This window comes from Alosa alosa, chromosome 14, assembly GCF_017589495.1.
Source record: "Alosa alosa isolate M-15738 ecotype Scorff River chromosome 14, AALO_Geno_1.1, whole genome shotgun sequence".
Lineage (NCBI taxonomy): Eukaryota > Metazoa > Chordata > Actinopteri > Clupeiformes > Clupeidae > Alosa > Alosa alosa.
The window spans coordinates 3064808-3088989 of record NC_063202.1 but is presented as its reverse complement, the minus strand read 5'-3'; the positions used below and the strand labels follow the sequence as shown (position 1 = coordinate 3088989).

Genomic DNA, 24182 nt, shown 5'->3' with positions numbered 1-24182 from the left:
CACTTTCCTGACCAATGGAAAATTAGTCAGATCACCCCATATACAAAAATGGTGACAAATTTAACCCAAACAATTATAGAGGCATATCACAAGGCAGCAATTTAGGTAAATTATTCTGTAGTATAATCAATAACCGAATTTCAAACTTAATAAAAAAAAAAAAACAATATATTAAGCCCCTCTCAAATTGGTTTCATACAAAAAAATAGAACAACAGATCATATTTATACTTTACAGACACTGATACAAGAAAACGTTACAAAGGTCAAAACGGAAAAATATATGGATGCTTTGTGGATTTCAGCAAAGCCTTCGACTCCGCTTTGGCATGAAGGTCTCTTGCTAAAACTACTTGATTGTGAAATTGGTGGTAAAACATATAACATCATTAAAAACATGTATGAAAACATCAAATGTTGTGTAAAAAAATAAATAACAAACAAACTGATTACTTTCCTCAAATAAAAGGAGGAGGCAGGGCTGTTGCCTGAGTCCTACATTATTTAACATTTATATCAATGAATTAGCTAATAAAATTCAAAATTCATCCTCGCCTGGTCACAATCTTTTTGGGAAAAGAAATCAAATGCCTGCTTTACTTGAGATAATCTTCTCCTGCTATCGCCAACGGCACAGGGACTACAAGAGAGCCTTTCTCTTTTGAACTAATATAGCATAACTTGGGCCCTTCCAATCAATATGGAAAAAACAAAAATAATGACTTTCCAAAAAAAAAACATTGAACATAAATAAATATAATTTTACCATTGGCGGAAAACAACTAGAACAAGTAAGAAAAAATACAACTACTTAGGACTGACCATTTCTTCATCAGGGCAATTTGATAACGCAATCAAAGACCTATCCGAAAAAGCATAAAACATACTACATGTTAAGAAAATCTCTATTTCAATATAATCCTTCCATCAAATTATGGAAAAAGATCTTTGATTCCTTAGTAAAGCCAATATTACTATCACGGGAGCCAAATTTGGGGTATAAAATATAAAGACAATTTCGAAACATGGGACAAAAGCCAAACCGAATTATTACATTTGGAATTCTGTAAAAATATTCTAGGTTTAAACAGATGTGCACCTAATCTAGGCTGCAGAGCTGAGCTTGGAAGATTTCCCCTCCTTGTAGACATACAAAAAAGAGCAACCAAATTCTGGCATCATCTTCAGACTAGCAATTCAGAGCAATATCACCACACTGCTGCCCAGCTGAGGAGTGAACACCCAGAGAGTGACCCCTTAAACTTCATAATACAAAAACACAACCTGAAAAACTGCAGCTCAAGTATTGTTTCAGTAGCAAAAGAAGTAGAGAACACAGCAAAACAAAACTACATTAACACATGGAAATGCAAAATCGAACAAGTAAATAAGCTACACTGCTACAGAACTATTCGAATTGATTACAAATTGGCATCATATTTAAATGAAATTAAAACCATCGTCATAGAAAACTCCTGTCAAAGTATCGACTGAGTGATCATTCCCTTGCAATAGAAAAAGGGTAGACACCGCCAAACCTGGATAGCTCGTGAAGATCGAATATGTAAATTCTGTATCTACGGGAGTAGTAGAGGATCTAATGCCACTTCCTCACAGAATGTCCCAATTATCAACACTTAAGAGCTATATTCTACCCACAAATTGAAATCACTTGTCCCGGCTTTATGACTGCCACCAATGAACAAAAACTACAATTCCTCCTGGGAGAAATAGATAAATGTGCCCACTTAGCCTACCAATATTTACAGTCCTGCCACATTTTAAGAGAAAACTTCACATAGAAAAAGTGCATACAGTATATAGTTTTTGTTAAATAGTTTTATATAGACTATTGTATAAGTTTCCTTTAAATTTAGATTTAAGAATGCATGTTTAAGTTTTCTTTAAACATGGATTTAGTTACTTTTTTTTTTTTAAATATAAGTTTTCTTTCTTTTAGTTTAGATAAGTTTCCTTTCTTTGACCCCCCTTAAAACAAATATTGTATACGTTTGTATTGTCATGTTACTGCTTTGGCAACACTATTTTCTGAGTCATGCCAATAAAGCACATTTGAATTTGAATTTGAGAGAGAGCAATGGTGAAGGAAAGAGAGAGAGAGAGAGAGCAATGGTGAAGGAAAGAGAGAGAGAGAGAGAGAGAGAGAGAGAGAGAGAGAGCGATGCTGAAGGAAAGGGGGAAGGAGTGAGGGGCCGAGTGAGAGAGGGCAGGACTGGGACAAATAGATGGTGTGAGTCAGTCCAAGTGAGCAAGAGGAACCATGCGAGTGGATGAGGGGGGGAGAGAGAGAGAGAGAAAGATGGCATTAGTATAGTTAGAATAGCTGCTCAAGGCTGAGTAGTGAATGAGCGAGAAGGTGCCAATGAGTTAGAGTGTGCGAGTGAGTTACTTAGTGACTGGGTGAGAGCAAGAGACGGAATGAGTGACTAATCGGAAGAGAGGGTAATGAGTGAGTTTGAGAGAAACCAGTTGTGACGGAGTCATGGTTTCACTTTGACTGAACACGAGCCAAATGGCTTCTGATGTGGTTTTATTGTCTTAAATTAGTTTCATTTGAGTTCATTTTATTTGCGATCGTATTCTCAACATAATTACAAATAAAGACTGCACTCCTTGTATTTCTTAGAATTAAGTAAAAGTTGAATCAATTAATTGAATGTGAATGTGAGGGATGGAGGTAGATGGGTCGAGAGCGAGAGTGTAAGAGTGAGAAGACACAGACACAGACACAGGCACAGACGTTTTTGTGTTTGGTGGCATCAGTGCTCTGATGCTGATGCTGAGGCTGATGGGCAGCTGCGTAGTTCTGTACGTTTTCCCACACCAGCCCTGGTGACGCCACAGCATTGTCCCTCTCCCTCATCACCTGTCAGCTCAGCACCCGCAGCCTCTTCTGGTCTCCATGGGGACCGGGTGCACCGAGATGACACCTGGTGCTGGACCGGATGTGTCTGGGACCTGTGTGTGTGCGTGCGTGCGTGTGTGTGTGTGTGTGCGTGCGTGCCCCTACGGAGAGCGTGAGGAATGAGGACACCTTGGCCTCTGGTTTTTCCCGTCTGCCTTTTGAGCAGGGCAGCATATTTCTGTCTCTCTGTTCAGTCCCAAGGTATTTCCAGCACATACCTGAAACTCAAGGCCCAACCCTAAATGTAGACTAACACAGTGTGTGTGTGTGTCTGTCCGTCTGTCTGTCTGTCGAATTGTGGCTCCTGTGTGTATGTAGTCTTGTGTGTGTGGTTTTGTGGCCTACATTTTGTCACATATGACCATGGTTGTGTCACCTCCATTTTTAAATCTCCACCACAGGAGTGTCTGTGTGTCCGTCAGCATCTGGGCGTAAAGCTTCAGCAGTCGCCATCCCAGAAAAGCAGGAATTATGTTTGTTGCTGTTGGAGCTGAGTGAGTGGGCTGGCCAGCAGTTCCAGGTGAAGTGTCTGTGTGTGTGTGTGTCTGTGTGTGTGTGTGTGTGTGTGTGTGTGTGTGTCTGTGCGTGTGTGTGTGTGGCTTGGCTTTGTATCCTGAGGTGATCACATTCTGGCCTTGACTCTGTGGATCTGATGATTCATGGCCCAGTCTCTGCTTCCCTATTAAGGAGAAAAGAGCTGAGTGCTGAGCGGGGGGTGTGTGTGTGTGTGTGTGTGACAGAGAGAGAGGAGACTGAGGCACTGACTTCTTCCTGTGCAGACAGTGAACTCAGCAGTGTCCTGGACTGGAGGCTACTAAGAGACCCAGCAGTTACTACGGAAGTGCCACTAGTGGAAAAGAAAAAAAAAAGGTCATCTTTGTGCATCGTCAATGAGTTTTGCTCTATATACCATTAAGATATATATGAAGAATTGACTAGCAAGCCTAAATATATGTGTTGCATAAGAGCTGTGCAGAATACATGGGTGTCTGGAATAGCAAAAGGCCGTCTGTTGCTCATCATCAGTAGTACCCCCTGATTTCACTGACGATAATAACCACTATAATATAAGCCATAGATTTGGTGCACACTATATAAGGATATTGACCTTGAGGAGCCTGAGACTTTGTTATGGTTATGGATTTTAGCAGACGCTTTATCATTTATTTTTGTGTCGTACTGCTTCATATAAAATATCATTACCACTCCTCTAACTCAATCCCCCAACCAAGCAAATGTCCTATCTGTTAGAGCTCCACACAGCCGTGTCATCTTGAGTAACCTCAACCAGAAGCTTGTGCAGCAGCAGCCCAGCGCTCTCTGCCTGTCCCTCCTCAGACAGCCTGCTAATAAGATCACGTACGAGTTGATTTCAGCTTCGTGTGTTGGAGACTCTCTGATCTCGCCCCCCCGTGTCTGGTTCTGCCGCGGGACCGGCACTGCTCAGGCCCGGTTCTGTTCCGGAGGCCAGCTGGTCTCTGGGGGGAATAAAGCGGTGCATTGATGCTGTTGATGCTGCAGTTTCATGTGACTCCACTCAGGAAATCGGATTTGGCCAAGATGGTGCGCAACAGGCAATGGGTAGCTGCAGGTGTTGACTTGTTTGTGGGTAAACAAACTGCGAGAGGGGGAGGAAAACACACACACACACACACACACACACACACACACACACACACACACACACACACACACACACACACGGACACGGACACGGACATACACACTCACACACACACACACACACACACACGGACATAGGCACTCCCACAAGCATGGGTAAATAAAGGCAGGGTTTCCATCCTCCGTGCTGCAGAGGCTTTGTATATGCAAACGAGCGGCCGAGTGGATCTTCTGCTCGTCACACTGATAGAGTGACTGATCATAGACTGAACCATGAACTCACTCATTCACACAGACACGCACAGGACACACACACACAGGTTTTGTGAACATGATGCATAATAATGGCAAAATGTACTTGTCTTTCAGGGCCTCCATTGCATATCTGTATTAGAACATTTCCTCAAATTGCTTTTCCTCTCTCTGTGTGTGTGTGTGTGTGTGTGTGTGTGTGTGTGTGTGTGTGTGTTTATGCATGTGTGTTCGTGCTTATGCATGTGTGTGCGTGCGTGCTTATGCATGTGTGCGTGCGTGCATGCGTGTGTGTGTGCTTATGTGTGCTTGTGTGTGTGTGTGTGTGCGCGTGCGTGCGTGCGTATGCATGTGTGTGCGCGTGCGTGCGTGCGTATGCATGTGTGTGTGTGTCTCCTGCAGGTGCTGGGCAGATGCTTCTTGACGGTGATGCAGGTCCATTTCCAGTTCCTGTCCCAGGCGCTGCAGAAGGTGCAGCCGGCTGCGCAGTCGTGCCTGGCCGAGGCGCTGTCCCAAGCCCAGGAGCGTCACGCCAGCAGCGCCTGCCCACAGAACTCCACCCCCGGACACACACCCCTCAGCGAGCTGGACGAAGCCTGCCGCTCATGGAAAGCAGCCTCTGAGGTAAGGTCAAAGTTTATTTTTTTTTTATTATTATTTATTGAGTGAGTAGTGTGACTGCTGACTGCTGATCTCACCATCTGTCTGGGTTTATCTGTAAATGGCTAACTATGGACAGGGAAATGGGCGTAACATTATAGTTACTGTCTCATAAGCAGCGATGATGGAGAAGCAGACGTGGCCAGTTATTGGGTGGTTCAGTCAGTCAATCATTTCCTTCAGCCAGTGGATGAGCATCAGGCCTCTCCCTCTGGTCCTCCTCTCTTTTTTTATCCCGTCTGTCTCTCCTCTGGTCTCTCTGAGCCGGTCTTCAGCCAGAGCTTTTGCTGTGAAGCTTTGAGCTCTCTGATGGACTACATCCAGGGTCACCTGTGAAGCTTTGAGCTCTCTGATGGACTACATCCAGGGTCACCTTCCTTCACCAGGGCTTGCTGTTTCAGGCTGCCCCTGCTGATGACGGCAGAGTGATCCTTTGTGGGTGTGGGTGTGTGTGTGTGTGTGGGTGGGTGTGGGTGTGTGTGTGTTGTGGGTGTGTGAGAGCAAGCCTGTCTAATCCCATGGCTAATCATTCCCCTGAAGACGCCTGAGCTAGACTCTTTTCTACCTCCTGCTGTGAGGCAGGATCTCTCTCTCTCTCTCTCTCTCTCTCTCTCTCTCTCTCTCTCTCTCTCTCTCTCTCTCTCTCTCTCTCTCTCTCTCTCTCTCTCTCTCTCTCTCTCTCTCTCTCTGTTGCGTAGAGATCTTTCTAATGGGGGTATGTTCATCTGACTGAGATTTTCAGAGCTCTGTATGATGTGCCATGTTTATGTAAAGCCGTGTGTGTGTGTGGCTCCTTCTCCAGGCCACCCTGCGTCTGCGGGAACGGGGCAGAGATGGCTGCATGTCGGGGCTGCAGGTGCAGCAGCTCTTCTGCTCTCACAGCTCCAGCCTCCCAGAACACCAGCTCAAAGAGCTCAACCTCAAGATTGACAACGCACTGCAGGTCAGTGCACACCACACACACACACGCACGCACACACACGTGCACGCACACGTGACACACGCACACGCACACACACACACACACACTTACTTGTCCTGGTTACTTCACTCTCTCACAAGCCAAACACCAATCATACACTGGTTGATTATTTTTAAAATAGTGTGTTAGTACTCTCTAGTTTCCTCTCCTGGACTATATGTTTTTTAACACAGAGTGTGTGTGTGTGTGTGTGTGTGTGTGTGTGTGTGTGTGTGTGTGTGTACGCGCAGGCATACAGGGCGGCGTTGGAGGGCCTGGGCCACAGTGAGTATGCCCTGAAGGCTGGCTTCCACCTGAACCCCAAAACAGCCGAAGGAGCTCTGCAGGTATGTGGATACCCCCTCCTCCTCTTCTTACCTGCTCTCCGTTTACTCTCTATTCTCTCCTTCACTCCTCTACTCTCCTTCACTCCTCTACTCTCCTTCACTCCTCTACTGTCCTTCACTCCTCTACTCTCCTTCTCCTTCACTCCTCTACTGTCCTTCACTCCTCTACTGTCCTTCACTCCTCTATTCTCCTTCCTCTACTCTCCTTCACTCCTCTACTCTCTTTCACTCCTCTACTCTCCTTCACTCCTCTACTCTCCTTCACTCCTCTACTCTCCTTCACTCTACTGTCCTTCCTCTACTGTCCTTCCTCTACTGTCCTTCACTCTACTGTCCTTCACTCCTCTACTGTCCTTCACTCCTCTATTCTCCAGTCCTTTCCTCCACTCTCTCTTCAGCCACCCCCACTCTCCTCTCCCCTCCTCCTCTCCTCTACTTTCCTCTCTTCTCCCCTGCTCTCCTCTATTCCTTTTCTCCTCTCTTCCACTCCTCTCTTCTATCCTCCTCTTCTCTACCCTCCTCCTCTCCATTACTCCACTCCTCCTCTCATCTACTCTCTTATCTTCTATCCTCCTCTCCCCACCCCTCCTCCTCTCTTCTCTCCCTGAGCAGAGCTGATTAGACCGGACACGTTTATTAGACTGAGTGGGATGCTAATTGCGTTCGTTCATGGTGTACTGCTGGGTGTAGTGCTCCCTAATTAATCTATTAAAGCACTCTGTGTGTCTGTGTGTGTCTGTCTGTCTGTCTGTGTGTCTGTGTCTGCCTGTGTGTCTGTGTGTGTCTCTGTGTGTGTGTGTCTCTGTGCGTGTGTGTGTGTGTGTATAGGGATGCTGCAGTGAGGCGGAGGCCCAGCAGGCGGGCCGGATGCAGACCACCTCCCAGCCCATTCAGTGTGAGCTGCCCACCATCCCTGTGCAGATCGGCTCGCACTTCCTCAAGGGCGTGTCCTTCAACGAGTCCGCCGCCGACAACCTCAAACTCAAAATGGTAATCTCCGCTCCTCCATCACTCATTACTCACACACATGTCTGGGCTGAGCAGACCTCCAACTTTCTGTCCATCCCCTGATGGAGCAGTTGATGCTTCAGAGAGCTCAAGAGCGTTTGGGTGTAGTGAGAGCCAGCTGTTAACCATATGCAGCACCAGTAATCATCTTCAGCACTCCTCATGGTGGCAAGTACATTTGATCAAATTAGATCTGTCTCGACCAAAACTATTTTCACGTTCCGGGAACTGAGCACTTCAATTGCGCACCCGGTGCAGCCTGGCTGTTTTACTAGTGGAGCCCCAAGCCAAATATGCAAGAACGTTCGTCCAAATAGGAAATAGAATGCTGTTCTTTTTTTTCAGATGGTACTTAGAAGGACTTGCAGGACCTGAGTGGACACTGTAGCTCTGTTACTATAGCCAGTCTCCTCACCCTCGTCTGTCCTCGTCCTCGAAAATCTGTGTCGAGCTCCTTGTTTGTTCCTTAAAGGCCTCTCCTACCTTGGCTTGGTCTGGCGTACAGCGAGGTACACTCTGCTTGCTGTTCCTATGACTAAGTTAGTTGAATTAGCGCCACCACAAAGCAAGCTGTGTTAACCACTTAAACAGGAAGGCCGAGATGGGGAGAGCGCGTGTCCGATTTCCCCCCCGTCAGCAGTTGGAGCTGTAGTGTGGTGAGGTGGAGGCCCCGGAGAGCGGTCTGTTTACAGCCGTTTGCGTGCGAGGCCAGCCGCATTTAAACAGATCAATATGCAGGACCCATCCTGCTGCTTGTCAGAGTACAACCATCCGCCATCCCATAAACCCATGCCGAGATGAAAGGCCGGCGATTCACCGCCACATCCCATGCTTTCACTCACTCTGCTGGGTGGTTCTGTTGCCTCCCCCCACACACACACACACACACCACAACCTAAGGCTTGGTCCTGGCTGGGCAACACCCATGAGCGCTTGTTTAGAGCAACGCATGTGAGCGATGATCGGACAGTGTCCCACAGGCTGTGTTTACAGTACCTTTTCTTCTTTCTTTTCTTTCCTTTGTCTCTCCCTCTCCCTCTCTTAATCTATGTCTCTCTCTCTCTTGCCCCCTCTTTTTTCTCCCCTCCCTCTCCCCCTCTCTCTCCCCTCTCTCTCCTCTCCTCTCTCTCTCTCTCTCCCCATCTCCCATGGCTTTGGGGGGGATAAGTAACTGGGGGGGGGGGGGCTCATCTGATGGTCAGCGTTGTTGCTGCCGCTGTGAAACGCACACAGAAGCAGCTCCAGAAGCGGATGAGCTGAGTGGAGTGGACCGAGTCCTCCCTCTGAGCGAGCTCCTCAGCAGCAGTGAGCATGAGCGTGATCACCCGGGGAGCTGGAGCTGGGCTTCAGTGCACATTCCTCGCCCATGCAGTCACCTTCTGGGAAAAGCCAGCGCTCCGGCTTATTGCTCATAACAGTCACGAGCGTAGAGAAATGTTGAAAGTTTGGTCTTGATGGTTAGTCATCGCTAATGTGAAAAAGGGACTTTGTGGCTGAGTAACCGCGTCTTGATGGTTTTGAAGTATTAAAAGCAAGAGTTTATGTAGCGGTATTTTTAAGTATTAAGAGCAAGAGTTTTTATATAGCGGTATTTTGAAGTATTAAGAGCAAGAGTTTATGTAGCGGTATTTTGAAGGTTATTACTGTAACACAGTGAAGCCATTAAGTTGGTGTTGTACAGTACTAGTAGGTTAAAGGTCACACTTCATTAAAGCTTTTATTATACTTTATAATAAAGTGTAATTCAAACCCAGACTTTTGATTGCCACACACACAGTGTGTGTGCATGGTGAGTGTTGTTCTACAATGGCAACGACTGGTCCCAGAATCATATAACATGCCTGTTTCAGTTTAATCCAGTGAGATTGAACAGTTCATTACCTTTGTTTTACAGTGTCAGTCTTAGTTACCTCTTCTGATTTCAAAGAAAAACAATCTTATGTGTCACCTCAGGCAAACAAATGACAAAAAGGATTTAGGATTGTTTTCAGTCTATTTTTTCCTGACCTGGTTTCAACATAGTATTATATCTTACCCCAGTCAATAACACAAGTTAGAATGATGTTATTGTTATTTCTACATTTGAGAGCTTGAGTCTCAGAATATCAGATACAATGTCTTGATGGCTTAACTTGAGACTTGAAAACACTGCTGGCTCTGTATGTGGAAGGGTATTGATTTTCTACAGGTGGGTTATCTGATCAAGCAATATTAAGAGTGTGTGTGTGTGTGTGTGTGTTGTGGTGGTTGTTCAGCATACCGTGCTGCAGCTGATTAAGGAGGCGGTGGGCCAGAATGGCGTGAGTGTGTGCGACGAGTCGCCCGTGACGGACGTGCTAAACCAGGTGTGCCCCTCCAGCTGGAGAGGAGCCTGCAAGACCGCCGTGCAGCTGCTGTTCGGACAGGCTGGCCTGGTGAGTACGCAGCACCACCACCAGACACAGCACCACCACCAGACACAACACAGCACAGACCAACCGCCACCACCAGACACAGCACCACCACCAGACACAACACAGCACAGACCAACTGCCACCACCAGACACCGCACCACCACCAGACACCGCACCACCACCAGACACCGCACCACCACCAGACACCGCACCACCACCAGACACCGCACCACCACCAGACACCGCACCACCACCAGACACCGCACCACCACCAGACACCGCACCACCACCAGACACAGCACCACCACCAGACACAGCACAGCACAGACCAACTGCCACCACCAGACACAGCACCACCACCAGACACAACACAGGCCGGACTGGTGAGTACGCAGCACCACCACCAGACACAGCACAGCACAGACCAACCGCCACCACCAGACACAGCACCACCACCAGACACAACACAGCACAGACCAACTGCCACCACCAGACACAGCACCACCACCAGACACCACAGCACCACCACCAGACACCGCACCACCACCAGACACCGCACCACCACCAGACACCGCACCACCACCAGACACCGCACCACCACCAGACACCGCACCACCACCAGACACCGCACCACCACCAGACACAGCACAGCACAGACCAACTGCCACCACCAGACACAGCACCACCACCAGACACAACACAGGCCGGACTGGTGAGTACGCAGCACCACCACCAGACACAGCACAGCACAGACCAACTGCCACCACCAGACACAGCACTGACACAACCAGACACGAAACAACACAGACTAACTGCCACCACCAGACACAACACAGCACAGACCAACTGCCACCACCAGACACAGCACCACCACCAGACACAACACAGCACAGACCAACTGCCACCACCAGACACAGCACCAACACAACCAGACACGAAACAACACAGACCAACTGCCACCACCAGACACAGCACCGACACAGCACCGACACAGCACCGACACAGCACCGACACAGCACCGACACAGCACCGACACAGCACCGACACAGCACCGCACTACCACAACAGACCAACTGCCACAACCAGGCAGGAACCGACACAGCTAGACAAGCAGCAACACATCCAGAGAAGTAGCACCCCATCCAGGCAAGTGCCACAGCCAAGCAGGCACCACCACAGGCTAACCACCACAGTCTAACTCAAACTGGCACAAATGACAATCTTCCACAGACCAACCAACATAACATACACTATATAATAGTCAATAGACAATATATAACAACAGCATCACAAATACTCAAGTGTATTTATATCTTCTTAAAACCTGTAAAGACACAGATGGTTAAGTATGGGTGTGATGTAGCTATGGTAACCTCACTGCCTGACGATCAGTTGGCCCAGGTTCCATTACTGAACCTGCCATTGTGTGTCTGTGTGGCTTCTGGATAAAAGCATCTACTTTGTCTGGTATTGAGCAGACAGGCTGGTATTTAGTAGAGAGAGCTCTCTCTCTCTCTCTCTCTCTCTCTCTCTCTCTCTCTCTCTCTCTCTCTCTCTCTCTCTCTCTCCTCTCTCTCCTCTCTCTCTCTCTCCCTCTCTCTCTCTCTCTCTCCTCTCTCTCTCCCTCTCCCTCTCTCTCTCTCTCGCTCTCGCTTCATCAGAGACCCTGAGCGCTGCAGAAGGGCACGAGTAGACTCAGAGGTGGATGTCGTGTAGATGTAGAAAACAGTATGAGGAAGTGAGTCATGGTCAGAGAAACAGACACATTGTGACCCAAGCGGACAACCAAAGATGTTTTGAAACGTCAGGTTCTCTCAACACCCTTGTGTTAACAGAGAACTCCTCTCCCCTTTTTTTTAAAGCTTTTGGGTTTTTTTTGCTATCATGTCAGGCCGTGAGTGAGCTGAAAAGCAGGTCTCCCTGAACTCTACCACCATCACTTCCTTTAGAGGGTTCAATTTCAGAAGGGGCTGTGTGTGTGTTTGAAAAAAATCAAAAGAAAGTTTATTCTTAAACTTTATTCAGCACCGTTTCAATGTTCCAGACCTTCGACAGGAATTGTAAGTTAAAGCCGTGTGTGTTTTCTAAATGGGACATCTCTGCTGTGCTTCTGTCGGAGGCTGAGACACTCCCACAGCTCACTCGGCTCTGAGAGAAAGCAGCAGTGATGGAAATGGGGTTCAGGGGAAAGGGGAAGGCCGGAAGGGGTGGGGTCGGGGGTAGGGGGGGGGGGGGGGGGAAGGGGTTAAGGGGGGGGGGGGGTTAAGGGGGGGGGGGTTAAGGGGGGGGGGTCGGGGGTAAGGGGGTAAGGGGGGGGGGTAAGGGGGGGGGGGAGGAAGGGGGGGTGTAATTGAGACGAGATGCTTTGTGCTGTTTCTTTGCCCAGCTGGGGAGCAACCTTCAGCTTTGAACATTCCGGCAACATCTGGGCAGGGCACAGGGTCACTTGCAGAGAGGATAGGCTGGAAGCTGCTAACATAAACTCCCCTTTAGTTGGAATTACATTGTGTGTGTGTGTGTGTGTGTGTGTGTGTGAGAGAATGAGGGGGGTGGGGGTGGCCAGCAAAGTTGGTGTGTGTGTGTGTGCATGTCTTTGGTATTTTTTGGTGAATGTTATGTACTGTGTGTGTGTGTGTGTGTGTGTGTGTGTTTGCGCTTGTAGATAAAGGCCGAGTGTTTACGTGACTTCTCAGACTCCCTATGTAATAAGGTGGGGGAGACTCGGGGAGACACAAACAGTGCTGGTGATGGAAGGAGGAGAGACTCGTGGGCTTGTCCTCGCCGGGCCCTCCCGCCTTCCAGCCTTCCACACCGCCTTCCCCTGTGGAGCCTCATTTGGGAAATCATGGGAAATGTTCAAGCAGAAAAGAACGTGGATTTGATTATATTAAATGTTTTGAATTTATTTTGTAAAGGTGTGAAACAGAATTTGAGCAATAGGTTTGTGTAGAATGTGGAGCATTGAGATTTTTGCTTCTCTGCATTGAGAGAGCTGTTTGCTGTAAATGTAGTAAGCAACAACATTGAAGACAACCCAGCCAATTTGTCCAACCTTAACATGCTCAACAATTGCCTTGTGTGTTTCTTTGAATTAATTGTTATATTGTTATTGGAGGTTGAATAATTGGCTTTGATAAATGGAAATGTGTTAAGTGACTTTGTGAGTGGATGCTTTGGCCTCTGTCACTCCCCCTCTGGTCCGCATTATAGAGGAAATTAACACTGATGGAACATCTCTCTCTCTCTCTCTCTCCCTCTCTTTCCCTCCCACTGAGTTTCTCCTCCCAGCCCTGTTCCCGTGGCCTTTTGTAGCCTCCTGGTCAGAGTGGCCCTGATGTCCTGTGTGTTGATGTCTGTGTGTGTGTTTTTATATGTGTGTGTGTGTGTGCGCTGCACCGCCTCGTGTCAGAGTTGCAAGGATACACCTGCTCTAAAAATAACAAGACGCCCCGCATCCTGTTGGACAGGAAGTCGCTTCCCCAACGGCTGTGGTTCTGTGAGTGCGGTGGGTCCGCTACGCCTGGCCTCTGTCACAGAACTACATTGACTTCCTGTGTTAGACCAGACCTGGAGACGGTTGCCATGGAGGAGGGGCAGCTATCCTAGCAACAACGAAGCCATTAACGCAAACGATTTGTCTTATCGAGAGAACAAAGGAGGCCGATGGGCCCCGGTCAGGGTAGTAGGATGTGCTTTATGCTCAGGTCACTACTGCGGGTAGGAAGTTGTTTGGGGTTTGTTTCGTTCGTGTTGGAGAGAGCGGGGAGGGAGTGACCGTTGTGTCACATGGGAGTACATGTGTTTCCTGAGAGCGTCAGTCTCATGTGATGTGTGCTGATATGGTCTCCATCCCCACACCCTTTCCCACACGTGATGTTTATTACTTTTTGACTTCTCTCTCTCTCTCTCTCTCTCTCTCTCTCTCTCTCTCTCTCCCCCTCTCCCTTTCTGTGCATGTGGGTAATAGGTGGTGGTGGACACGGCTCAGATAGAGAACCGAGAGGCCTACGCACCCCAGATCACACTTGAGGGCTCCAAAGTGGTGGTGCAGGTGCCTTCAACATGGTAAGGAACACTTGGACTTCAGGGCTCTTGATCTTTCTTTAGCCGCTCAGCTCTGCTTCATCTTCCATTCAGCACTTCACTAGGCCCCATGCTAGGAATCTGGGTGTCATTTAGCACTTCACTAGGCCCCATGCTAGGAATCTGGGTGTTATTTAGCACTTCACTAGGCCCCATGCTAGGAATCTCGGTGTCATTCAGCACTTCACTAGGCCCCATGCTAGGAATCTGGGTGTCATTCAGCACTTCACTAGGCCCCATGCTAGGAATCTGGGTGTCATTCAGCACTTCACTAGGCCCCATGCTAGGAATCTGGGTGTCATTTTTGACTCAGAGCTCCAGTTTGACAGGCAGATAAACGCAGTGGTGAAAGCCAGTTTTTTTCAACTCAGAAATATTGCAAAGACCCTTCTCAACCCCCTAGATCTTGAAAGGGTAATTCATGCTCTCATCACATCACGACTAGACTACTGCAACTCCCTCTATACCGGCATCACTGAATCTTCCCTGTCCATGCAGCTAGTCCTAGCATGGCCGCTAGACTGTTAACAGGCACAAGAAGCGAGACCACATCACCCCTGTCCTAGCCTCCCTCCACTGGCTTCCGGTTCGTTACAGAATTGATTCTCCCCCTACTCTAATGTTAGGTCCCCTACTCTAATGTTAGGTCCCTTAGATCGGCCACGCAGCGGTTACTGACGGAGCTGAAGGCCAATCTCAAGCACAGGAGCTACCGTGCCTTTGCTGTCGCAGCCCCCAAACTGTGGAACAGCATCCTACCTCCATCAGATTAGCCCCTTCAGTTGACTCTTTTAAATCCCAGCTCAAAACATACCTTTTCTCTCTAGCGTTTCCCCATCATCCTGACCGGAGCCCTGCTTGTACTGTCGTCTCTTTCGTGTGTTTGTATGGTCTGCTTTATGATGTGTTTGTGTATGGTCTGCTTTATGATGTGTTTTGTATGGCCTGCCTCTGTCTTATTTGTTATGTGTTTGCTTCCCACCGGTCTCTGTAAAGCACTTGATGCAAGTCATGTTTAAACGTGCTATATAAATAAATCTGATTGATAGTTTTTGGCCAGCTGGCACAGTTGTGCTGTGCGGTGTGTGTGGTTGTGTGTGTTGGTGAGCTTCTGATGGAGCAGTGTTCTGTGGTGCTAAACTCCTCAGGTGTCTGAAGGAGGACCCAGCCACCATGTCACTGCTCCAGCGCAGCCTGGACCCAGAGAAGACGCTGGGGCTGGTGGACGTGCTCTACACCGCCATCTACGACCTGAACCGCTGGAAGGAGCGCAAGTGAGTCCTGTGCTGCATAGAGTAGTACACACACACACACACACACACACACACACACACACACACACACACACACACACACACACACACACACACACACACACACTGTGCTGCAGGGAGTAGAAGTACACACACCACACAACACACACAATTGAAATCTGAGGCCTAACAGACCCTTGTGTAGTCTAGTGTTGTCACGATACCAAAATTATGACTTCGATACAATACCTGCCATAAATATCACGATGCTCGATACTGAAACGATACTCTGGTGAGAAATCCTAAGATATCTGGAAAGAAAGGACTCATTACCTCCTCCAAGTGTATTGAGTCATTTGTGTTGAATTCGGTGCACTTTTGTAGTGTGCAGGTCAATTCTGGGTTCTAAACTTCCTACATAATTATTATTTTTATAGTCAGTAAAATAATAGGCCTACTTTGTGTGATTAAGTCCTTTATTTTTTTGTTATAGTTCATTTACATTGTGTTGTGTTGTGCCAATAAAGTAGCTTTAAATAGCCAAACTAGGCTAGATCAAGGTCAGTGTTGAAATTACTGCATGCAAATCACTGAATGCTATGCAGAGGGGCCTAATCTTTAGGCCATCTGATGTACAGTATAGGCTTCCCTAGGCCTTCCGTGTTCATGGGATTTCTTTGACAGTTGCAAAGGGAAAAATGTATGAGGATAGTCTTCTTTAGCCCAGTGTACAGAATGCACGACGTTCCAACCACTCAGGTCTTAGTCAGATAGGCCTACACCATTACCTGTTGCAATATGTCTGTGTGCATTCCTACATTAGCCCTCGTCTATTTCTTTGATAACATGATTTGCTACCACGTAACAATAACCGCTATTATTATTAGGACTCAACACGCTTTGGTGGTATTATATGCTGTGGAAGCATTTGGGTAGCCTATCCTACATCTGGGCAATACTTATTGAACAAATTGCAGTCTACATGCCATGACAAATATTACCAGTAGTACTGACCGAACATGAAATAGATTGTTTACAAGTTATGGTAATGTTATTCTGGCGTGAACATTGCGCTTTCATCACGTAACCCTATGTAACCCTATGATTACAGCTCGTTATGTCTCGTCAAAATTCATTGATGAAGGAAGGTTCGCTTTATCCCAGAGAACCATACTCGTTTCATAGGCTAGACTAAAATAGAAGAGAAGAACTTGGCACTAACCATGTAGTCGTGTTTTCTATAGCATATTCGTTTACCTGTCGTTCTCTAAACAAAAATGTTCGAGGTGTTTAGCCAAGTTCCATGCGTAGCCTACTGCTTTTAAATGACTTTGAAACATATTTCACAAGCGGGCCTCTGTGTACCTGATGGCTTGCCTTCACTATTAAGTGATGTATCGAAATAGTTGCAGATTTCACTTCACCTTTTGTTTTATCCACAAGGCCGGGGCCGATCGGCAAGAACTACTGTATGTTGGCGTTGGCTCGCGACTCACTCACTCAGAGCTGCCTGCTTGACACGCCCACTTGCCTAGATGCGTGTAAGGAGCAGTGAGAGCAGCAGTTCACGCAGACACAGAACGTTAATTTTAATAAAGTATCGATTCTAAAAACGTCGGAAATCGTATCGTTTTTTGCGTGAAGGCGTGTGATACCTTTTTAGTATCGATACACCGTGCAACACTAGTGTAGACGCATAAACTACAAAGTGGCACAAAGTAATGCACACTAGCCTGACTCTATAGGGGTGTGTGTGTGTCTGTGTGTGTCTGTGTGTGTGTGTGTTCATAGGGAGCAGGCTCTTCCCATAATCCAGATTCAGCTGCAGCGCGAAAGCCCCGACTACGGTTCCCATGTCGACCTGCCGTCCGGCAACGGCTCCAAGGCGTCCAGCGGCGGCGGCCTCCCAAAGACCATCTCCAAGCTGACCTCTAAGTTCACGCGCAAGGCCTCCTCCATCCCCAACACCCCGTCGCGCAGCCCCGGCGACAAGCCTCCCAAAGCGCCGGGTGTGGCCGACGGCCGGCTGCACAGCCTCCTCCAGCTGGGCGCCCTCTCCGGGGGACCCTCTGACCCTTCCCAGGGGCCCCTGGCCAACGGCGCGGGCCCCGACGAGCAGGGCATGAACCTCCCCACCGACCAGGAGATGCAGGACGTCATCGACTTTCTCTCCGGCTTCAACATGGGCAAGTCCCAGCAGGCCTCGCCGCTGGTCAAGCGCAGGAACTCTGTGCCCTCGTCTGGCGCCAGTGCCTCCGCCGCCGCCTCCGACATCAAGCCCCCAGCAAGCTCCCAGCATGCACTGCAGCCGCCCCCGCAACCCCTGCCGCCCCAGCAGTCACAGCCGCCACCTCAACAGCAGCAGCAGCAGCACCAGCTGTCCCTCCCCAAGCAGCCGCAGCCACCACCACCGCAGCAGCAGCAGCAGCCACCGCAACCTCCTCCCCAGCAGCCCCAGCCTCTGCAGCCTTCCCAGCAGGCCTTGCAGTATTATCAGCACCTCCTGCAGCCAATCAGCCAGCAGCAGCAGCAGCAGCAGCAGCAGCAGCAGCAGCAGCCCTCTCCTCAGCTCCCCGGCCAGGCTCTGACCCAGCAGAGAGTGGCCAGCAAGTGGTTGGGGGGCTCCAGCCCACAGCCCCCTCCACAGGGCCCGCCGGGGGGTCTGTCTCCGATGGGCCCGCTGGGGCAGTGGGGAGCCCCGGGGCTGCCGGACCTGAGCTCCGACCTCTACAGCCTGGGGCTGGTGAGCACCTACATGGACAGCATGATGTCAGAGATGCTGGGCAACAAGCCGCAGGGCCCGCGCAATAACACCTGGCCCAACCGCGAGCAGAGCGACTCCGCCGTCTTCAACGTGCTAGGGGACACGCTGCCCTTTGACCCTGCAGGTTAGTCCCCACACCACAGTCAGTGATCACACATACAGGAAGTCAGAACTCAACATGAGTCAGAACTGCTTATGATTATTGCACTGATGTTCCTGGATTTGTTTATTCATATTTGTCTGCATAGATGTGTTTGTGTGCACACATGCATGTTTTCATGTTTCATGCATCCTGTATGTACACATGTGCATGTTCACATCAGTGTTATTTTGTGTGCCTGAATATGTGTGTGTGTGTCCATATGTGTTAATATCCGTGTGTGTGTGTGTGTGAGAGAGTTCATGTATGTGTGTGTGTGAGAGAGTTCGTGTGTGTGTGTGTGTGTGTGTGTGTGTGTGCGCCTGTGTGTTTTTGAGTCTCGCGGGGCCGTGTGCACGCGTTAAGACCTGAGTCAGCAGCAGGGCCTTTGAGCAGCTCTGCTGACGCCGTCTCTTCACCTGGACGACTTGGTCCCGTGAGAGCAGCTCCAGATCCCCCCCAGTGCACCAGCGCTGCTGTCTGTGCCCCCACACTCCCCACAGTGCACCAGCGCTGCTGATGGTGCTGGGGCCTGCCAGAAAAGAGCATCTGCTTTCGGCCTCATCAGAACAGGAGAGCATAGAGCCCTTCGCTCGACTGTATCCTCATTCGTTCATTTAGATGGTCCTCAAACGGTGCACGTCAGTTGTGGACATAGGAAATCTATTCGGTCAACAAACTGTGATATGCTATAGATCTTGCCATTGGATGTCTTTAGAGGCATCTAACTCTGAGGCTTCAGAGTTCATCTATTAAATCTTTGGACGGGTCAGTTTTGACATGAGACAAAACACAAGGGTCACTTTGATATCCTCAATGAGTAGGAGCCTGTAACGAGCCTGCTCTCCGATTCAGAGGATAAAGAAATGTTCCTCAGAGTGTGTAGGTTTTTTGTACCTTAAAATAATGTTTCCAAAATCGTTTCAGTGGTTCATCAACTCGTAACAGGGTGAACGGCACTTCTGCATTCGCTTCGCGGCCCTCTATCGGCTATATCCGCACTATGTAAGTTTGTCAGATCGGGTAGCGGATCTGTAGTTCGATTGAATGAAACATAAGAAACTAAAATTTGACTTGCATCTGATGTCGCAATACATCGTACTTTCATAAATCATGCAACATATTCTACCTTGTCTGTGGACATTGTTATTTGCAAAGCCGGTGCTGGATAAACAAATAGAGTGCGTGCGACAGAGGGAAAGTTCTTTGGTGTTGCTTTAAAGTACTGATGAGGCGGAGTTGCTGTATGGGCCTATACTGCACAAACACACATTTCTCTGACGGCATCTCTACTGGTTCTTCTAAAGAGAATTTTACATGCATGGGTTTGTAGGTCATGTCCTGACCCAGAATTTGGTTTCAGTAAACAGCTGTTTGTGTGTTGTGTGGTGTGTGTGTTTCTGTGTGTCTGTGTTGGTGTGTGTTTCTGTGTGTGTGTGTGTGTTTGTTTGTTTGTGTGTGTGTGTTTGTTTGTTTGTTTCTGTGTGTGTGTGTGTGTGTGTGTGTGTGTGTGTGTGTGTGTTTCTGTGTGTGTTTGTTTGTTTCTGTGTGTGTGTGTTTGTTTCTGTGTGTGTGTGTGTTTGTTTATTTCTGTGTGTGTGTGTTTCTGTGTGTGTGTGTGTTTGTTTCTGTGTGTGTGTGTGTGTGTGTGTGTGTGTGTGTGTTTATGGTTTGGTCCTTTCTGCTGAACACAGAGTGTGTCGGGTCTGTTTCTCCCGTGTAGCAAACTCTTTATTCCAGCAGAGGCCATTGTGCCTGGCTGCCTGGCGGCCCATTGTGCGTTTCTGCTGTGCTAGACAGTCTCTATGTGTGTGTGTGTGTATATGTGTGGCCTGAGCACTGTGTGGGAGAACAGCTGAGTGTGTCAGAATGTAAACGCCAGTCTTGCCCCCCCCCTCTCCACCGTGCCCAGTGGGCTCAGACCCAGAGTTCGCCCGCTACGTCGCCGGGGTCAACCAGGCCATGCAGCAGAAACGGCAGGCGCAGCACATCCGCCGCCCAGGCAACGCCCGTGGCAACTGGCCCTTAGCGGACGATGCGCACCGCACCTGGCCCCACCCAGAGTACTACAGTGAAGGGTGAGTCCACTGGAGGGCGCTCTCACCGCCAAAACACACATTCACCCATTCATACATACACAACGTGATGCACACAGTCTTTTCACTCACTCACTCACACTACACTCAGTATCTTGTACTCTGGTGCATACACACATATACACACACACACACACAGAGGCACACTTACACATTTACAAGTAAAAACAGAACATTCAGTCCAGGAGGAAGAATGACATGTTTCATGCTTTCATGCTTATTTAAGTTCTGTCCAAACCTAACTTTGAAGCAGTTGGTTCTGTGTATGTGCTGTTAACCGCACACACACACAGGCACGCTTACACATTTACAAGTAAAAACAGAACATTCAGTCCATGAGGAGGAATGACATGTTTTAAGAAGATGTTGAGAGAGTGCGAAATGTCTTTGCTTATAATGTCTCATGTCTCGGTTACCAGGGATGCGGTGAACAGCAGCTGGTCAGCCAATCAGGGTGACTCGGCCAGCTCGAGCGACGAGGCTTCCTCAGCCAATGGGGACAGCCTGTTCTCCATGTTCTCCGGCCCAGACCTGGTGGCTGCTGTCAAGCAGAGGAGGTATGGCACTCTGCACACACACACACCTGCGATGACTTCACACACCTGCACTGGGGCGCACACCTGATGCTGTAGCTCCTAACCTAGCTGTGAATGTTTTCTCTAAACATGTATGCGTTGGGAAATAAATTGGTTCTCTTTCATGCTTATGCTTATTTAAGTTCTGTCCAAACCTAATTTTGAAGCAGTTGAGTTCTGTTTATGTGCTGTTAAACCACACACACACACACACACACACACACACACACACACACAGACACACTTTTTTGGCTGGTTTTCAAACTAAGTGGAACACACTGTGCACTCCCAGGCAGAGTACCTTGTAAATGAAATATAAAAAAAAAATCATGTATAAAACAACACAGCCCCATAAATATGTCTAATAAAAAATGCTGATAAAAATACCGCATTATTTGAAAAGACTGTTTTGCGAGCACAGCTATTTTGAAGAGACTGTGAAGAAATATGGAGGGCAGAGTGAGTTTGCAGTCTGATATTTTATGACCATGTTGGAAGATGAGCTAGCGGCAGTAACTATACATGTACATGGTGTATGCACAGTTCAGCTTCATTAAGACCTAATATAGATGCATCATTAGTTCATTAACTTCTGTGTGTTTGTCCAACCTGTGTGTGATTTCTTGATGCCATTGAGCGGTTATGTGAGCAATAAGAGACAGTTCCTAGACACACCTGAGCCGGGATGCTCATCCATGTGTGACAAATTTACGGCAACTGTTCCATTTCCTGTTTTTTACGGTCATATATCTGCATTAGAACTTCTTTGCCTGCATACATGGAAAGCAAAGATAGTGAAGCTTTTGAGAATCTTTGGTGGAAAGTTTCTGCACCTTGATTATTATGTCTCTGGTGTCACCCCAGCCTCAGCTGTGCATAAACTGGATGCAATTGTGTAGGTGTGTTTACTATGTTTTCCCTTTCCTCTTTCTGTTGCCTAGGAAACACAGCTGTGGGGAGCAGGAGGTGTGCGCATTGCCCTCTCCGCCTCTACACCATACCACTGACGACAGCTGCCAGGTAAGGGCCAACACCTGTGCCTCTCAGGTTTACTTCATGTTTATTTTGAGTCAGTGTTGTCTAGCACCTGTGGGACCTGTGTTAATATATATTTCTTAGACGAGAAAACCGCTGTAATTAATGGCTAATACGCTGAAACACTGCCATCTAGTGGATGTTGTCTTTGTGCAAATCGCAAAAGTCACTTGTAGGCTGCTCTGTTAAAGTGGTATAGAATCGTATTTTAAGTAAATCAAGCTCTCGCAGGCCCCATAAAAAGACATCGTGGGCTGGATTCAACATATTGACATCTGATCTATAGTGTCCTGCTTCTTCATCTGTTATATGGAAACGCTACATCACCATGGAGAAGTCCAGTAATCCCTAAGTGTAGTGCCTGCGAGTGCATGGTCATGTCTTTGATATACATAATATATAGTTTTATAGTTTTTAACATGGTGCTCTCTCTTTTCCCCTTCCAGGACAGCAAAACCAAAACATGGCCCCCCAAGGCTCCATGGCAGCACTCCTCCTCCCATACCAACACCATGCCCAACCTGGGCTCGTCCCTCTACCAGATGAACATCCCCCCCTCCAGCCAGTGGAGCGACTCCATTCAGATGCTGCAGTCGGCTGTTTGGTCCACGGCCAGCGACTGCTCTCCCTCCGGCGGCCTCTCGTCCGGCTACCACTTCTCTCAGCAGCAGGGGCCGCCACAGCAGCAGGGGCCACCGCCGCAGCCCCAACAGCAGCCTCCGCAGCTCAACAAGCAGCCCATCAGCAAGGGCTTCAAGTCCTTCCCCCACAAGCCCGAGAACCGGCCCTCCTATCTGCACCAGTACTGAGCAGCCATGGAGAGGGGCCAGTGCTCCTCCTCGGCCCTTTTTCTCCTGTGCTCCAGGGCTTGTGCTCTTGGCACCTGTAGCAGGGCTTACACGAGGAGGGGAGGTCTCTGGATAGGGGTTTACCTTTCTGTGTGTTTTTTTTTTTTTTTTGGTTATGTATACGCAGGTTTCGTATTCTCCCTTCCTTGGCAGAGGTACCATCTGCGTTTCGAGGACAAGGCGGCTTTCTGAGCTGTCCTGTCGAGAAAAGCGCATGATCGCCCGCAACCCTTTGACCCCTGTACTGCGGTTCCAGCTCATACTGTGGCGTCCCCAACACCCACTATTGGACTTGCTTCTGAGCCACCCGAACAGGTGACATGCATGGCTGTCGCATTTCTCTCCTCTTCTCTACTCTCCCCTCTTGCTTTGAGCCCTGAACTCCTAGCTGACGGTGTCCAGGGGAGGGGGAGAAGATGACCCAGTGCAAATGATAATTATACTGTGTCTAAAAGCTGTAACTGCCAAATCTCCTGTCAGATGACCCAGACTACAGCTTCTATATTGTTCCATAGCGTGTAAATGACTCCAAATGATCTATAAATACTTACCTTCTTTTTATTAAGAGGCTTTGAGCAGGCTCGGCAGAAATATAATAATCATCGCAGAGGTGTAATTTGAAAGAGATACACTACTTTTTTCAAACAACTTACAAGAGTTCTAAGGAAAAAATAAAAAAATAAATAATATAGCAGTAACTATGTGCCATGGTGATATGAATAGCACTTGCAGAATATTATTTTCCAACCAAAGCGTTGTTCAGAAGGTGAATGGTGCTTCGTGACTAGCGAGAGGAGTTTTGGGGTTGTTATGGAAATCATAGCAAATGATACAGTTCCATGCCCTTTTGTCTGAGAAACTCTGGAAATGTCTGTGTGTGTGTGTGTGATTTAAAAAAACAAAAAAACACTCCTTTCATGTCACCTCACACACATTTCTGATTGGCAGTTTGCTTCAGAATAACACTAACTCTTAAATACAAAAAACTTAACATTTGTTCCTTAAAAATACAATATTTTTCTTGTACAAATATTGACAGTATTAATCTTATTTTTGTATTTTCTTACATGTTATACCATTACTGTATATGTTAATACAATATAGGCATACTACATCAGATTGGATTTCCCCATCCCTGCCCTCAGATGTGAAAAAGCACACGTTTCCCTTTCTCCAGAGTTGAGCTAAAATCATCTATTTTGAAAGGTTACCAAATATGC

At 48.0% G+C, this 24182-nt stretch overlaps 1 protein-coding gene across 5 annotated transcripts in view; it reads left to right on the top strand.

Moving 5' to 3' along the window:
- The window catches only part of LOC125306923 (granule associated Rac and RHOG effector protein 1-like), a 42857-nt gene extending 19619 nt beyond the window's left edge, over positions 1–23238 (top strand). For all 5 annotated transcript variants that reach the window (XM_048262553.1, XM_048262551.1, XM_048262554.1 and 2 more), the window contains 12 exons: positions 5203–5424; positions 6263–6403; positions 6673–6768; positions 7597–7758; positions 10032–10190; positions 14137–14234; positions 15401–15526; positions 17297–18393; positions 20321–20486; positions 20924–21061; positions 22021–22099; positions 22561–23238. In XM_048262553.1, coding sequence (XP_048118510.1) covers positions 5203–5424; positions 6263–6403; positions 6673–6768; positions 7597–7758; positions 10032–10190; positions 14137–14234; positions 15401–15526; positions 17297–18393; positions 20321–20486; positions 20924–21061; positions 22021–22099; positions 22561–22923 — 2847 coding nt within the window. In that variant the 3' untranslated portion in view covers positions 22924–23238. The remainder of the gene's footprint in view (positions 1–5202; positions 5425–6262; positions 6404–6672; positions 6769–7596; positions 7759–10031; positions 10191–14136; positions 14235–15400; positions 15527–17296; positions 18394–20320; positions 20487–20923; positions 21062–22020; positions 22100–22560) is intronic.
- The last annotated feature ends 944 nt before the right edge of the window (positions 23239–24182 follow it).